We start from the raw sequence: 18,618 nt of genomic DNA on the forward strand, positions 1-18,618 counted from the left end.
AAAGGTACTTTAGTACCAAACCAACACATACTCAGGATGTTGTTACTAAAAAAGTAATATAGTTTCATTGTGGTGATTTCTCAGTGTACAGATGGACAACTTAATGTATACTGAATTGCCTATTACATCTGAATTCTGGCTTTCAATAACTAAGCAATAATCTTACAAAATTCTATTTTGTCTTTAAGTAGTTTTTTTGTTAAACTAAATCACCAGTAAACTTCAAATAATGCCAAGATTGCTCTTAACTTTACACATATGGATTTATAATGTGTTTGAAAACAATGATAAAACCACTTTTCTTTTTATTGTTTCATATCGAGCAAAATTCCAGCTTTTTTTTTTTCCTATTAAACAAAGTAAAAGACCAAATGAAAGTTGGAAAAAGGTAGAGACCAACTTTTCATACGGATAATAAGAGTGACAGCAGCCAGAACACTCCAAACCACTTCTCCCCTAGTAATCCTTGAACTAACCCTTTGACGCAGGCAGAATTCCAGGATGAGGCTGCAGGAAACAGAGAAGGAAATTCCGGTGGAGGTTGAGTGATAGGGACCCTACCCCGGCAGCAGACTCTGCCAAGATTCAATTCCAGAATCTGCAAAATCCCCTTCCCACCCATATTTCATGAGTGAATTAGAAAAGGGGAAGGAAGCAGGGTGGGTCTTTAGACTTAACAAAAGCAGTGACTGAAGAAAACCCGGTGGGGAGAGGGAGGGACACAGGATCTCTAGGGAAAGTATCGTTGAACGGTTTTCACATACATTTTCTAGATCTTTACAATTTGGAAATTAGGAAGTCAGTTTAGGAGCTATTGTTGGTATTTCTAATCTACAAGTTAATACACTACAAAGCATATCTTTCAGGAAAAATATAGTTTTGGTTTTCTGATAAACACTGCAGTCATATTTCAGAAAATTGGACCCCCATCTAGACAGATACTGTAATGCAACTATTTCACTGACACCAAAATGTGAATTGTTTATAAGCTTCTCAAATCTAAGTTAGGACTCAAACCAAGTAAGCACCTTAGCGTTCCTTTTCTTTTTTCCTTGGACTCCCCACCCACCACCACCATCCTTTCAATACATAATCATTCTGTCTCTCCTCCAAGGCTGCCCTCCTAATCTGTTCTCACCTTCTCAGGACTCTCACCATTCCTGCCATCTTGGCTTCCCATCCTCAACTCAGTCCCCATTCCCATGATGGCTGCTAAGGAAGATGTGCTCCAGGACAATCACACTTGGGTTTGCTCTTACTCCAGCTCCACTTAATCATTCATCTGCCTCAGCTTTCTCATCCATCAAACTGAGATAATACCATACCTCACATAGGCCCCCCATCCTCCTTTTTGATGAAAACCAACAAAACAAAATAGCCAATGGCTCCTCATTAGTTCTAGAATGACATAAAACTTCTTTTACTTTATTCTAAAATCCTTCACAGTCTGGCCCCAACCTTATTTCTCATGAAACCTTCCCTCCTCCTCCTGCCTCCCTGTCATCATCTCCTCCCCATCCCCATTCCTGGTACTCTGATAAGATGGAATGGTTTGGGATTTCCAAAACCATCCTGTATTTTGATATCTTTGTGCATTTTCCAGTGTTACTCTTCCCACTAAGAATCCTTTCTATTTTGAGTTGTTTAAATCCAACCCAGACCCTAATTTAACGTCCAGATCAAATTCCACCTCCAGCATAAGAGATAATCCTGTTTCTCCAAGTCCGAGTTCTTCTTTTAACTCCTCTATATCTCTCTTGGGATTCTCAACACTGCTTTCTTGTATCTCAGTTATTTGTGTCAGTGTCTCTTCTCCACAACTGGACTGTATCTTCTTGAAGGTAGGAGCCACCTATAGTTATTCCGGATCCCTTAAAACTTCACCTTTAATAAAGATTAACTGAATGAATGAATGATGGGAAATATTCTAGAATAACAACATAGTAACATCAACTCAGTCTGCAGAGGTCTGGAGAGCATTCCTAAAATCACAGTTAATTATGAAGAAGGCAAACATAATACTGCAGCAAATGCCAAAGTTTTGGCCCAAATAAATCAGTCCATTCTGGGGCTACTAGAGATTCTCTGCTTAAGGTGTTTTCAAAAGATCTGGTCTGAAAGAAAAGTTTATATAGTCTCCATAGTATTAGTCAGAATCCGCATGTAATAATTCATTAATGAGAATAACACTGTGTGCCCTAGCACATATCTTGGGCACCTGAAACATACTGCAGAAGAAGAAGGAAAACAAGTAAGATAAATGATTTATGCAGGTTTTTGGCAAAAGTGAGCAACCATTTGGTGATAAAGAGAACATTCGTATATCTATTATCATATCAAAGAATCTTTAATAAAAAATTCAAAACTTGCTTAATATAACAGAGCTCACATATCCCCCATCACCAGTCATTCAAATTTACCAGTTTTACCTTCTAAATGACTCTCAACATCTATCTCCTTCTCCATTTCCACAGTTACCACCCTGGTTCAGGGTTACATGCCTCACCTGGCTTATTACTACAATTGCTTTCTCTTTTCTTTTCAACAGCTTTCCAACACGTTTCTCTTTCCCACTCATTTTTTCCTCTTACCCAATGCCAGAGAGATCTTATGAAGACTACATCTGATCATGCCACTTCCCTTCTTTGATGGCTTTCCTTGCTGGAAAGGCAAGTCTAAACTCCTTAGGGAGGCTTACTGGGTGGGTCTTTCACAAGTGAATTCTAGCTTCCTTCCAGCCCAGCCCCTGCACTCTCCATGAATCACTCCATCCTCTAGTCATGTACCTTCCTGCTGGTCCTTCTGCCTAAAATGTTTCCCCCTGCTCTGCCCTTCTTTATGACCGTTACTCATCCTTCAAAAGTCCCCAGTTAGTTACACTCACCCTTTCCCTTATTAATCCAATCATAGAATTAAGACTAAGCAAATGCAATGCTGACATAATAGATAATTTCCTTAACGAATTAATGACCAAATGTTCATTCCACTATTATAATGTTTAGATGAAATAGCTGATCTTTGTCCCCTTCTTAAAGTCTTCATATAATAATTTTGAACTCTTAGGAATGAATGCTGGCTGATTTTGCCTATAGCTAGTTAATAGAAAATAGAAAAACTGAGTGCTTCCTGAGAAACTTGTGATAATTGGAGTTAACTTTCTCGTTTCAGAAACACCTTGGCAAAAGCACCCAGTGAGGTGTTTCTCTAATTGCACACATTTATAATTATGGCATTTACCAGTTTAAGAAAATATTAGAAATGCCTACTAAGAAAACTCTAATAACCTTCAATTTGTAACAAGATGTACCAACAACGAAGGCTTTATTCTAACAAATTCACGTGTTTCTCTATGCAGCAGAGCCTCAAGGTAACTTTCTCATTTTGACACATGTAAAAAGGGATGTGGCATTCTAGAACTGGAGAAGCAATGTAGTTTAGTGAAAAGAATAATTCAACAGGCAACTTGGATTCTAACTCAAATTCTTACCACTGTCTACTTAACTAGCTTTGGCGCAGGAAAAGGAGATGAGGTAGATGAAGCATTTTAAAATCACAAAAGAAAGGAACTCTCTATGTAACTCCAGGGTTTGGTCATTATCGCTGTAACAAGAGGAGGAAATTGCAGACCTATGTTTACATTAAGTAAACTAAAGTTTCCTCTGTACATGTCATGTGTGTTATAGCTGAGTTCCCATGAGCAAGAGCAGATGACAGCTATTGAAAAGAAAGCATGGACATGAAAAATAAATACACTGCATCAACCTTGTGACCACTGTGAACTTAAAGTACAAACCAAAGAAACACTGAATGGTTAAAAAAAAAACGTTGCCGTTGAGTCGATTCGGACCCATAGCGGCCCTGGAGGACAGATTAGAACTGCCCCATAGGGTTTCCAAGGAGCGGCTGGTGGATTTGAACTGCCGACCTTTTGGTTAGCAGCCGTATCACTTAACCACTGCACCCTCAGGGCTTCAATGAATGGTTATTAAGACATAAAATAACTTTACATAAAGATTACAGCCTTGGAAACCCTACGGGGCAGTTCTACTCTGTCCTATATGGTCGTCATGAGTCGGAATCGACTCGACAGCAATATGTAGGACATAAAATAATAAAACAATTTTACTCCTAATAAATTGACTCTAAAAGGTGTAAGAAGTATTTTTTACCACTAGTATCTAGTTGTAAACCAACTACCATTCATGTTAAGTCTTTAAATTGTCTGTGCCAAGTTCACATTTCTTTAGTTAAGCATTTGGAGTAGCTCTGGTGGCGTACTGGTTAAGAGCTACAGCTGCTAACCAAAAGGCTGGCAGTTTGAATCCATCAGCCGCTCCTTGGAAACCCTATATGGGACAGTTCTACTCTGTCCTATAGGGTTGCTATGAGTTGGAATCGACTTGATGGCAACAGATTTGATTTTTGGTTTTGGTTATATTCTCATTAGCTGAAACTATTCATAACATTCTGGATTAGACTAAATATAAGATAAAGACAACACAAGTACCTTTTTAATAAGCATATATTTGTGGCCTAAGGCTGATGATGTCTAGCCATGATGATGAAGTGGGACCCTACTGTCTGTTTGATTTTGAAAGATCTTGCCCTACCTCAAGCTGTCAATGGTTCATTGACTCTAATATGCAATCAATTGTAAGATACATCCTTCATTTTACAGACCATTAGGAAAGAAAAATGCTCACAATTAAACTATGACACATTTTCTTATCATCAGTTGTTAAGACCCAAACTGATTTCAGAGATGTTAAAATATGGAGGAATTGTGCATCTTGCAATCAATGAAACAGGGTACATGAACACTGTTGCTCTTCTAATTAAAATGAATCAAAGGAAATATTGCTTTGAGAAATTTAAGCCACACACTTAGGACACTCAAATATCCTAAGACGACTGCAGAGGTTAGGAGTTAGTCTTTGATATAGTGAGCCTTCAGTGTGCTGCTTTTAACAACTCAAACAAGCCCTAAACTTTTCCACACCACTCACCATGTGAAGGCTCCTGAGATTTCCAACCACACTTAAAAGTCAATAGTTGCCCTGAAATAGTTCAATCACAAGGCTTTGAAACTGATAATTATTCACTCCCTTGAGACACCAATTGTTTCCAGTCATGTCTGTTAGACATGTGCTGTGTTATTAAACTAAACAGCACGCCATCCTTGAACATCTCACCTCCTCTCCTGCTTGGTAAAACCCTGTCATTTGTATTGATGGATTTCAAGAAGAAAAAAAGGTGAAGCAATTTTTCTCCCCTTGGAAAGGGCTGAAAAGAAAATTCCAAGGAAAAATTAAAGTCAGAGAAATACATGTTTGTAAGTACTGAGGGATCTTCCCCTTCTTGAGCACTCTTGGAAAGTTCGGCACGGAGAGTGAAGTCTTACAAACAACAACAAAATATAAACAGACAACAGTGTGTGGCAGAAGAAAGTGGTCCCATTGTCTTCCCAGCGTGATGGCAGTTTTCTGAGTTATAAGGCTCAGTCTGAATAACTGCTTTCAGGAGGAACGGCAGAACATCACTTTCCTCCAGTTTTAACTATATCCAAACAATATAACTCTTGTTGGAACACAAACTTTCGTAAATTACTGGGAAAACTCCCTTCTGACCCTCCCATTTGGTGAGAGCGTCTATGATCTGTTCTGTTCTTATCTGTTTCTAGTAACTTATGATACATTCATTTGGCAATCAGATCCACTCCTATACTAAACATTAAATACACTGGAATTATTTTTTAAAATTCATATTCTCCAAACTATCTGATGGGGTAAAACTTCCAAGGCCACATTTGAAAGCCATCAAACTGGATTCATAAATACAGGTGCATTCATATCTCCTTAAATGTGTGCTTATATTTCTACATACGTTAATTTTGAGAGGAGTTCTCTTATAAATCCACTATCATAAACCACTGGCTTAGAGCTACGAGCAGCTGCCATTTTTCACAAAGGAGGATGCTTTAAAAAATAAAGACAAAATAAATAAATAAATCCTGAAGAATTTAAAATAAAATATTCTTTCCCTTGAACGTAAAACCAGGCAGAAGCATTTTCTACCCTTTCAAACCTGCATCTCCAAGAAGAAAAGGGCTTACGTGTTCAGATTTCTCCTGCTCTTTTTTGTCCGTCTGCAAAAGCTGACAGTTTTCTCTTGCCAACTTCTGGACCAGTTCGATTCGTCCGATATCATCTCTTTCTTGAAGCTTGCACATCACCCCTGCCTTAAGAGTTGGAGAAAAAGCGAAGATATACTTAAATCCACAGTCCCAGGACATGACACCACTGCAAAGTTCACCTTAGAGGAAGCTCATCTTTGCCGTTGCCTGTAAACGCTTGGTACACTGCTTTGCCTCTGTGAAACTAAAATTACATTATTTCAACTGAGGAAAGTCGCGCCAAAAGACTTCAGGCTGAGATCATGTATCAGTCTACTTTACGGGAGTGAAGGGCAGAGCAAACTGCATCTTTTGCTACTGAGTGTGTGCCTGATATACCACTATTTGTTTGTTCCTGACAGCCTGTTTCCTGTTACAGAAGCAAAGCCTAGCAAGAGGTTAAAACTCGTGGGAAAGTTAGCCAGGAACCATTCTGGTAAAAGGGGTGAAGTGATACAGAGTCCTAAAAATAACAGGACAGGACCTCCTAATTCTGTAGTGCCACAACATCAGTCCATACACAAATACAGAGTTAACAAGAAGACTACAAAATGATTTTTTTTTTTTCAGAAATGGAAAATTACTATGGGGCATTAGTAAAACACCCCCAATTTTGCATGAAATCCAGTGGCATCTTTTTATTAAAAATGAAAAATTGGAAAACAAAGCTTAAAATTTCATCAGAGTTTGGAAACGATTCATAAAGCATCGCATTTTTCATTACCAAAGCACCTCAGCGATGATAATATTAGGAGGAAGGGGAATCTAGGACTTTGGATTAGACCTTTGGATTAATTATATTCAATCTAACACAAAAATTATGACCTGTTTCTCTGCAAATTCTTTGCAAAATGGTTCATACTGACATACCAGCCCATGATCTCATAGAGTAATCTGAAGTTTCACTTGGCAGGAGCAGTCAAAACCATGGAATCTTTGTTTTACCCAATACAACCTGCAGAGTTTGAATGTACTATAGCAGCATGACCAAGTATGGGGAAAGGGCCAGCAAGTGAACCAAAGCTTCATGGCCTTAACAGCTTGAGTGGGTGTCAGAGAAATGGGACCATTCATGTCAAGCAAGGACTATTTTTTGCCAAGGACAGTGACATTGCCTTATCTAGCAGTTTCTTCAAGAACGAGGAAGGAAATAAACAAGTCCTTGAAGCAGTCCAAATCACAGATTCCTAGAGGAAAGCAAGTGTAATTCCTCCACCAAAGTCAGAGATATATCTTTACAACATCCCTCATTAAGTCATCTTCCAGTCCCTTTCTAACATTCCTCTGACAGGATCTCAGTTAATCTTAATACAGGTTGTTCACTGTTTCAAATTCATTGTCGTCGAGTTGATTCTGACTCATAGCGACCTTATAGGACACAGTAGAACTGCCCTATAGGGTTTCCAAGGAGTGGCTGGTGAATTTGAACTGCTGACCTTTCGATTAGCAGCCAAACTCTTAACCACTGTGCCACCAGGAGCCAAAATTGTTGGAAAGTCTCTTACCAAGGTAGGCAAAACTCTGATACCATTTAACTTCAACCCATAAGTACTAGTTTGCCTTTTAAAGCAACTGAAACTAAGTTCATTCCTTATTCAAGATAACAATCTTTCAAATATTATAAATACCAACATCAACTGTCTCCTTCTTTCAGCCTTCTCCAGATATATATCCCTAGTTCCCTCAACAATTTTATTCATTCATTCACTCCACAAATTTTATTTGAGCAATCACTATGTGTCAAGGCCTACCCCAGGTTCTGAGGGTATGGTAGTAAAAAACAAAAACAAAAAAACCCAAATACTTCATATTATGAGCTTACATTCAATATGTAATGTCTACATGTAGATATTTATATCTATATGTACATAGCTATATGTTATGTAATAGTAGATATGAAATATTAGGTGGTAATATGTGATAAGAAGGAAAACAAAATGGGCTAAGGGGACAGAAAAAGTCTCTAGGTGTTGCAAACAGTTTGTGCTCAACTGCTAACCTAAAGGTTGGCAGTTCAAAACCCCCCAGCAGAACCATGGTGGAAAAGGCCTGGCGACCTGCTTCTGTTAAGATTACAGCCAAGAAAACTCTATGGAGCCGTTATACTCTGTAACACATAAGGTGGTCATGAGTTAAAATCAACTCGACAGCAACTAACAACAACAAGGAGACACAGAAATGACTGGAGGTACTATTAAACTAGGATTGTCAGGGAAGAATTCTCTAGTAAGATGGCATTTGAGTAAAGAATTAAAGGGAGTGAGGAAGACATGCCGTGGCTATCCAGAGGAAGGGTATTCTAGGAGAGTAACAGCAAGTGCAAGGGAGCAGCTTGGATGTTTCTGACAAGGTCAAGGAAGAGCAAAGTGGGCAGCATGACTAGAGTGGACTTGGTCAGGAGTTGCTGTCCAGTTGATTCTGACTCACAGTGACCTCATGTGACAGAATAGAACTGCCCCACAGGGTTTTCTTGGCTGTAATCTTTTTTTTTTTTTCCCCAGAGACTTGTTTGTTTTAATTGTGGTTCAGACGAAGGTTTACAGAGCAAATTATTTTCTCATTTAACAATTAATACACATACCGTTTTGTGACACTGGTTGCCAACCCCACAACATGTCAACAACCCTCCCCTTCTCAAACCTGGGTTCCCCATTTCCATTCGTCCAGCTTTCCTGTCCTCTTCTGTCTTCTGGTCCTTGTCCCCGGCCTGGTGTGCCCATTTAGTCTCGTATACATAGTTGAGCTACATATATTATTGTTTGTTTTATAGGCCTGTCTAATCTTTGGCTGGAGCTCTGGTGGCTCAATGGTTAAGAGCTTAGACGCTAACCAAAAGGTCAGCAATTCGAATCCACCAGCCGCTCCTTGAAAACCCTATGGGGCAGTTCTACTCTGTCCTATAGGGTCACTATGAGTCAGAATCGACTCGACAGCAATGGGTTTGGTTTGGTTTTAATCTTTGGCTGAAGGGTGAACCTCAGGAGTGTCTTCAGTACTGACTGGTTGTACTCTTTATGGAAGCAGATCACCAGGTCTTTCTCCCGTAAAACTGCTGGGTGGGTTCGAACTGCCAGACTTACAGTTAGCAGCCAAGTGCTTAACCATTGCACCACCAGGGCTCCTTGGTCAGGGGTAGAGTGGTAGAATTGGGAAGAAAGATGATGTGGACCAGATCACACAGTTTCCTTAGAGGCTGTGAAACGACTTTGGATTTTTTTTTTTTTTAAATGAATGAGGTGAGAATCCTTTGGAAGGTTCTGAATAGAGGATTAGCATAATACGTCTTATATTTTAGCAAGATTGTTCTGACTTCTGGGTTGAGAAAATACTGTTGGGGCTGGGGTTGTGAGAGGACAGTAGTCGAAGCTATACTGGTCTCCAGACAAGGGATGGAAGTAGCTGATCATGAAGTGGTAGTGATGGAGATGCTGAGAAGTGGTTAGAACCCAGATATATTTCAAAGGTAGAGTGGGCAGATTTTGTTGCTTGGTAGTCTCCAAAATATTTGGCCTGAGCAAGTGGAAGGATGGAGTTGTCATTTATTTAGATTGGGAAGACTAGGGGAGAAGGTTTGGAAGCATGATGCCTATTAGACATCTAGATGGAGTTGCTGGGTTGGCAGTCTGCAGGTTCAGGGGAGAAGTCTATGCTGGAGATAAGAATTTGGGAGTCATCGCTGTGTAGGTGGTATTTATAACCAGACGACCAAATGAGGTTTCCAATGAAGTGATGTAAGGAGTACCTGAAGGAGTAAACTAGGAATATCTGGAGAGTAGTGAAGAAAGTGTTTCAAGGAAGAGGGAGTGAAAAACTATCAGATGCTGCTGAAATGCCAAATAAGATGAATTCAAAATAACTGGCATTGAATTTGACAAAAATAATTGGCGACTTTGAAAACAACATTTTCACTGGAGTGGCAGGGACAAAAGCCTGATTACCAGAGAATGGGAGACAACTCTTTTGAGGAGTTTTGCTGTAAGAAATGGGGCACCAGCTGAAGAGCGATGTCGAGTGGAGTTCTGCTTGTTTGTTCCCTATTCCAGCATTTTCGTATCTTTATTAGAAATCATCCAGTACAGAGGAAAATTTGATGATGCAGGAGGGAGAGGGGAGGTTTTCAGGAGTAATGTCCTTGAGTAGGAGAGACAGGATAAGATCTACCCTTAGACAGAAACATGAATATGAGTATTTCATCTACTGTAGCAGGAGGGAAGGTGAAGTGCCCACACACAGGTAGGTTGACATATTTGACGGCAGGAACATATGGAAGTTCTTTACCAAAGGTGTCTATTTCCCAGAAAAATAGGAAGTCAAGTTATTAGCTGAGAGTAAGGAATATGGGTGGAAGATGTTGCAGGTATGAGAAAAGAAGGTATGAAGTAGTCATCTAAGTTGCAAGAGCTGGTAACCTTTTTTCTGTAAAGGACCATATGGTAAATATTTTAGAGTTTGCAGGCCATGTGGTCTCTGTGACAATGACTCAATTCTGTAGTTGTAGTGCAAAAGCAACCAGAGACAACGCATAAATAAATGAATATGGCTGTGTTCCAATAACACTTTGTTTATAAAAAATAGGAGGTGGGCCAGATTTAGCCTTTGGGCCATGGTTTGTCAACTCTTGGCCTAAGAGAAGAGACTGGACTAAGGAAGGAGAGTCAGATTGTCAAGCATTACTAAAGGCCCACTTGATTTTATTTGTAGACCCTTTTGCCAGCCTAGCCATCCTCCTTAGGGCATATTTCTATTTGTCAGGAGTTTAACGGGGCCCATAACCTGAGACAGTGCTGAATATATGGGCTGCTCATGAAGATACTCTGATTTTAATCAATACTAGAGAGGGTAAAAGAGCGTCAACGGTATTAAGTATCCTGCTTTAAACTAAGAAGGCAAGGAAACTGGGGGAATTTCTAGTCACAAATGATTAACATCCTTTAAATGTTTTGAAACTGACATGAATTTATCTATAAAATTCATTCATGTGGATCATCTTATTTCCTGACCTTGTATAACATGCTAATTTAATTCTTAGTTGAACTGGAAACAAAACAAAACAAAAACAAATAAATTTTTGGAAGAGAAAAAAAGAATGTGCAAGACTTAATTCTACTGAGATAGCATCACAAAAATATTTTTTTCTTGAACACTCTGATCTTTTGCTGAGGGAATTTGTAAAATATACCTATATTTTATAAAATAAAAACCACTGGCTCAAGCTAAACAAATACTAAAAATGCAAGCTTTAGAAATGGGACTGAGAAAAGTCTGTTTGAACATAAATATTAAAAATTCCAAAGAGCTACATAAAGTAACTAAATCGGCTAGCTTCCCTCATTTTTCCTTTAAACTGATATTCTTAGACACTATTTCTGACTCTTAACAACGCTATAGGACAGAGTAGAACTGCCCCATAGGGTTTCCTAGGCTATAATCTTTATGGGCGCAGATCACCAGGTCATTTCTCCTTCAAAGCCACTAGTAGGCTCAAGCTGCCAACCTTTTGGTTAGCAGCTGGGCACTTAACATTGTGCCACCAGGGCTCCTTATGAGAAGGATAAGGTGAAGCAATATATGGGGTTAATAACAGAAATAAAAGGACAGGAGTCAAACTCCTCATACAGGCTTCATTGGTTACCAGCTTTGCACGCAATCATACTCTGAAGAGCAGTTCTGGTCCCTACATGACACACCAGTTGCCAGTTAGTTTGTTCTTATTCATGGCGACTCCATGTGTATCAGAGTAGAACTGTGCTCCATCAAGTATTCAATGGCTGATTTTTCTTCTGAGGCGCCTCTGGGTGGACCTGAACCTTCAACCTTTTGGTTAGCAGCTGAAAGCATTAACAGTGTGCACCACACAGGGACACCTACAGGACCAAAGCCCTCGAGTTTCTTCTCACTCCTTTCGTGACCGAGTGTTATTAGGACCTGCTCTGTAGTTGTTTATTCAGTAGTGTTATGGATCAGTCTTAGTGTCTTTCTGCTTCCCAATGTGGCCTCCCTGGATAACAGAGGGTGTTCATGGGGCTGAGGTCCAGGCAGGAGCGGTACACAGGTGAGAACATCATGAAGCTAACTAAATTGGCATGTGGGGCAAACCTCTTACATCTTCTTACCAGTCGGTGCCCCAAAGCCACTGGGCTAAGATTCCACAGACTCTGATTTGAAGATAAAGCCTTTCTTTCTGCCTGTGGGTCCCACATACATTTTTTTAACAATCAATAATAGCGTTAGCAATAGAAGGGTAGGGTTGAGCAGAGGAAATTTAAGAAGCCCTGACTCTTTTTTGGTTTTTGTGTGAACTTGAGTTTTTAAGGAACTTCATTCACGCCATAAGATTAGGTTCCTAAATATAGACTTTTCTTTCATGAGGAAACATATTTTATTAGAACCAGATACTTGGGTGCACTTGACAAATCAAATCTAAATATCAAAATGCTAATACTTTAAAAAATGAGTTTCAGATTAACTTAATCGTTTCCTATTTACTTCATGTCTTACAATTAAAAAAGGTACATTGCTCTCTTAATATTCTGGTTTCCACATAATTTCTAGAAGCATTTTCACAAGATAATCAATTCTCTAGCACTTATTATATAACAACTATCAAAAAAGGCTTTCAAGGAGGGTTGAGTGCTTCTTCATTCTCTAGAGAACAGTAAACCCAGAGAGATGACCACGTCCTAGATGGTTTATAAGGACGGTCCTATTTGGAAGCACCACGCTAAACCGGATGTTCTCAGGGGATCCCCTTCACAGCTCCATAATTTAGTGATTTAATTCAGGAAACCCATGAATTTATTAATATATTTTGGGAGCTTTGTTATGACACGAGAAGCAAGATAACTAACAGCCCTTGATATAGACTTTCATATTCCTGGTCTATTTAATTTATCTATGTGAAATTAATTATAAACAGTTTACCTAACACTACTATGCCAAGAAAAATAAAGGATTAATGTGTAACTGTCAGAAGAGTTATTTAAGGTCCTTATTTCAAGGCCTGCTTCTTTTTCTTAAAAGGAAAAAAATAATCTCTGTGATGTATTATTAAAACTATTCATATGATTTTCAGTATTTGAGAAGAGAAATGTTATGAATGTAAATGAAAAGTCTGTTTCCTTTATAAATGGAGTCATAAAAATGTTGGGTCCATTCTTTCAGCGGTAAAATAAAACCTGGACAGCATTCCCTTAGGAAAGGCCACACGGATGACAAATGAACAACCTTTATGTGACAAAAGATGAACTAGGACAGTTCTATGTATGAAAGCATTGTCTGCGATACCTTAACTTTAAAACTCACCTTTTCTAAAACACCTAGGTAAAACACCATGCAAAAATTGCTAAGGGAAGAAAAACTAAGATAAAAGAGTCCACCGTTTGTGAAAGCACTTTTGCAATAACAAGATGCTAGCCAGATGCAGGGTATTTGGATAAATTCTTATTGCTTACTACATAATAGATTAATTCCATTAAAAACTAAACCTTGAATAGAAATTCATAAAACAGAGGAAACTTTTTTTTTCTATTTTCAACAGAAAATTCCAAATGACAGAATAACTAACAAACAAACAAACAAATCTGATGGGCTAGGACCAGACATTACATTACTCAGTTATATGCAATCTATTTCCAAAACAGACAAAACATATTAAGAATACTTTCCAGAAAACTCAGAAGACGGTTCATACTAAAAATAATCATCTTAGGGTAGCAAGTATTTATTTTCCAAAATTTCTTTAGAGAGAAAAATAAAATTATGAAAAAGCTCTCCCTGGTTGGAAAAGAAAAATCAGGCCCTTAGATAACTGGAGAAAGAACTGAGAGGCGTCCACAACAGAAAGTGCACATGACAGAAATGTGATGATATAATCAGGTTTACTAATCCCCAGATGAAAAAACCAAACCAGTTGTTATCAAGTCGATTCTGACTCATGGCGACCCTATGTGTGTCAGAGTAGAACTCTGCTCCATAGGGTTTCCAATAGTTGATTTTTTGGAAGTAGATCACCAGGTCTTTCTTCCAAGGTGCCTTTGAATGAATTTGAACCTATGACCTTTTGGTTAGCAGTTGAGTGTATTAATTGTTGGTACCACCCAGGGACGATTAATCCCAGGGTGTCACTATTACAGGCCTCAGTCGCCATGCTGGGACATCACAAAATCTTAGTAATCTTTTGATGACTCCTGCCCCCTCGTGTTAAGGTCCCTAGGTGGTGCAAACGGAAACCCTGGTGGCAGAGTGCTTAAAAGCTACAGCTGCTAACCAAAAGATTGGCAGCTTGAATCCACCGGGCGCTCCCTGGGAACCCTATGGGGCAGTTCTACTCTGTCCTACAGGGTCGCTATGAGTTGGAATCAACTCGATGGCAACAGGTTTTTTTTGGGGGGTGGTGCAAACGGCTTGTGCTTGATTACTAACATAAAGGTTGGCAGTTCAAGCCACCCATTGATACTGGGGAAGAAAGGCCTGGTGACTGTTGTTGATGTTTCTAGGTGCCCTGGAGTGGATTCTAACTCATAGTGACACGACATGACACAGTAGAACTGCCCCATAGGGTTTTCTAGGTTGTAATCTTTATGGAAGAAGATCATCAGGTCTTTCTCCCATGGAGCCGCTGGTAGGTTAAAACCACCAACCTTTCAGTTAGCAGCTGAGGACTTAACCATTGTGCCACCAGGGATTCTTCTCTAAAGAAAAGTTAAGAAAATCCTATGGAGATTCGAGGAGGTGTGGCCAAGATGGCGGATTAGTCAGATGCTTCCAGTGGACTCTCTTACAATAAAGACTGGAAAAAACAAGTGAATCGATTATATATGGCAATCTGAGAGGACCTGAAAATCAAAGGCAGAGCTGAGGAACCGGACTGAGTGGCAGGGGGAGGGAGAGGCGGTTCGGAAGCAGCAAAGAGTTGCCAGACCTGACTCAGTGAGAGCCTGAGCCCTTCAGGCCTGATCAGCTCATGGGTGAGCAGTGAGGCAGGCAAGCAGCGGTGCTCGGGAGGTGCATTTTCCACACCGGGAGAGACCTAGCAGCAGAGACTACATGGCCAGCCAGAACCAGTGAGAAGAAGCCCTCATCGGTGAAAGATAAGTACTTGTGTACGGCCTACTGCAGGGATCAAAAACACACCCCTTAGGGAAAAACCTCTCTCCCATTTACCTCCCCACTCCCTGCTCTGCACTGGGTCCTGGACTGGCTTCAGCAATTACCAAGTCCCCTGGGCCAGAATCAGGATCTGTCACAGGCCCAGAGTCATTCTCCCTGCCTTGGAGAGTGAACAAATTAACAAACAGGGGAAAAAATAAACTGCTGGATCCCCTAAGCCAGGAACCCAGAGTAGACACAGCTCTCTTGCCTAGGCACAGGCATACAGGATCCACGGACTTAGAGTGCCTTTCCCCCTGCATAGACTTGTGTCAGCCCATTTCAACAGCATAGGACCTCATTACCACAGTACAACAGGGTATACACCTGAACTTTAACTTCAACTGTTTCAGCTGTGAAGTGGCTAGTTCTTGACATTTGACACTGCTCTGTCCATTAAGCAGGGTCTTCACCTACCCACATCAGGGGCCTGAGGACTGGTGGCTCCACCCCCACCACCTAGCCACCTATGATAGGGGCCCATGAATAAGAGGTGCCCCCCAGTCCTTAAAGCCAACAGCATTAGCTGCTCATAGTCTGGATGCAAAACGTACCCACCTACACTCTCTAGGGAACAGGGACACGCCTTCCTCCTGGACACTCGGGGGTGGCCGTCAGCCCCCTGCGTTGCTCAGAGTGTGTCCCCCTGCTGCAGCCAGATGCCTGTGCCTAAACCAATCACCCATGACTGTCTACGACTCTAAGTGAGAGCCTACACCACACACTTGGTGGCTATCTATCTGGGCACCTGAGCTGAATCCATACAGGAGAAGTAGGTGGACTCCTGAGCTCGCATACCTAGTAACAGATCTAACCACCTGGTGACAGGACATTAGAGTTTCAAAGATGCCAATAATCAAACGAGCTCATACGAGCAGCCGATTTGGGCATATCAAAACAAAACAAGAAGCTAGGGCACAGTAAGCAAATACAAAATAAATAAATGTAGTAACTTATTGATGGCTCGGAGACAACAGTCAATATCAAATCACATAAAGAGGCAATCCATGATGGCTTCAGCAAGCTCCCAAAATAAAGAATCTACAAATTTTCCAGAAGAGGAAAATTTCTTGGAATTACCAGAAGCAGAATACAAAAGACTATTATACAGAACTCTTCAAGAAATTAGGAAGGAAATTAAGCAAAACACAGAACATGCAATAGAGGAAATTAAAAGATTAGAGAAGAGCGTAATGACAAATTTCACAGGCTGCAAGAATCCACAGAGAGACAACAATCAGAAATCCAGAAGATTAACAACAAAATTTCAGAATTAGACGACTCAATAGAAAGTCATAGGAGCAGAAATGAGGCAATGGAAGTCAGAATTAGTGAGATTGAAGACAAAGCACTTGACACCAACTTATTTGAGGAAAAACCAGATAAAATGATTAAAGAAATAAAGAAACCCTAAGAATTATGTGGGACTCTATCAAGCAGAATAACCTACAAGTGATTGGAGTACCAGAACAGAGGGGGATAACAGAAGATACAGAGAGAAGTGTTGAAGATTTGTTGGCAGAAAACTTCCCTGATATCATGAAAGATGACAATATACCTATCCAAGATGCTCATCGAACCCCACATAAGGTAGATCTCAAAAGAAAGTCACCAAGACATACTATAATCAAACCTGCCAAAACCAAAGATAAAGAGAGAATTTTAAGAGCGGCTGGCTAGGGATAAACAAAAAGTCATCTACAAAGGACAGTCAATAGGAATAAGCTCGGACCACCCAGTAGAAACCATACAGGCAAGAAGGCAATGGGATGATATATATAACATCTTGAAGGAAAAAAACTGCCAGCCAAGAATTACATATCCAGCAAAAGTGTCTCTCAAATATGATGGTGAAATTAGGGCATTTCCAGATAAACAGAAGTTTAGGGAATTTGCAAAAACCAAACCAAAATTACAAGAAATACTAAAGGGAGTCCTATGGTTAGAAAATCAGTAACATCAGATAACAACCCAAGACTAGAACACAAGACAGAGCAACCAGATATCAACACAGATAGGGAAGTGGCAAAAATAAATCAAAGCTAAAACACTGAAAATAGGGAAACAGACGTCAATATGTAAAAGACGACAACATTAAAACAAAAAAGAGGGACTTAAAAATGTAGACATAGATTTTTCATATGGAGAGGAAGTCAAGGTGACATAAAGAAATAAAAGACTGGTATAAACTTAGAAAAATAGGGGTAAATATTAAGGTAACCACAAAGGAAACTAACAATCCTACAAGTCAAAATAAAAAACTAGAAAAATATAAAGACTCAGCAAACACAAAATCAACAATGAAAAACATGAAAAGAAAATACATACAGAAAAATGACTCAGCACAGAAAATTAAGTGGAATAAAGAAACTGTCAACACACAAAAAAAGACATCAAAATGACAGCACTGAACTCATACCTACCAATAATTATGCTGAATGTAAATGGACTAAATGCACCAATAAAGACACAGACAGTGGCAGACTGGATAAAAAAAACACGATCCATCTATATGCTGCCTACAAGAGACACACCTTAGACTTAAAGACACAGACTAAAACTCAAAGGATGGAAAAAAACATATCAAGCAAATAACACTCAAAAAAGAGCAGGAGTGGCAATATTAATCTCTGACAAAATAGACTTTAAACTAAAATCCACCACAAAGGATAAGGAATTACATTATATAATGATTAAAGTGTCAACACACCAGGAGGACATAACTATAATAAATACTTACATACTCAACGACAGGGCTCCAAAATACATAAAACAAACTCTAACAGCACTGAAAAGAGAGAGAGACAGCTCCACAATAGTACCAGAAGACTTCAACATGCCACTTTCGGTGAAGGACAGAACATCCAGAAAGAAGCTCAACAAAGACACAGAAGACCTAAATGCTACAATCAATCAACTTGATCTCATAGACATATACTGAACACTCCACCCAACAGCAGCAAAGTATACTTTCCTTTCTAACACACATAGAACATTTTCCAGAACAGACCACATATTAGGCCATAAAGCAAGCCTTAACAAAATCCAAAGCACCGAAATATTACAAAGCATCTTTTCTGACCATAAAGCCATAAAAGGAGAAATCAACAACAGAAAAAGCAAGGAAAAAAGAAAAATCAAACACATGGAAACTGAACAACGCCTTGCTCAAAAACTACTGGGTTACAGAAGAAATTAAGGATGGAATAAAGAAATTCATAGAATCAAACGAGAATGAAAACACATCCTACCAGAACCTTTGGGACACAGCAAAAGCAGTGCTCAGAGGTCAGTTTACA

At 39.6% G+C, this 18,618-nt stretch overlaps 1 protein-coding gene across 2 annotated transcripts in view; it reads right to left on the reverse strand.

Annotated features, from left to right (window-relative positions):
- The window catches only part of RAPGEF5 (Rap guanine nucleotide exchange factor 5), a 282,757-nt gene that overhangs the window by 110,482 nt on the left and 153,657 nt on the right, over nucleotides 1–18,618 (reverse strand). For both annotated transcript variants that reach the window (XM_023732311.1, XM_023732312.1), the window contains one exon: nucleotides 6,113–6,238. In XM_023732311.1, the coding sequence (XP_023588079.1) occupies nucleotides 6,113–6,238 (126 nt within the window). The remainder of the gene's footprint in view (nucleotides 1–6,112; nucleotides 6,239–18,618) is intronic.

This window comes from Trichechus manatus, unplaced genomic scaffold (genome assembly GCF_000243295.1).
Source record: "Trichechus manatus latirostris isolate Lorelei unplaced genomic scaffold, TriManLat1.0 scaffold00050, whole genome shotgun sequence".
NCBI classification, from domain to species: domain Eukaryota; kingdom Metazoa; phylum Chordata; class Mammalia; order Sirenia; family Trichechidae; genus Trichechus; species Trichechus manatus.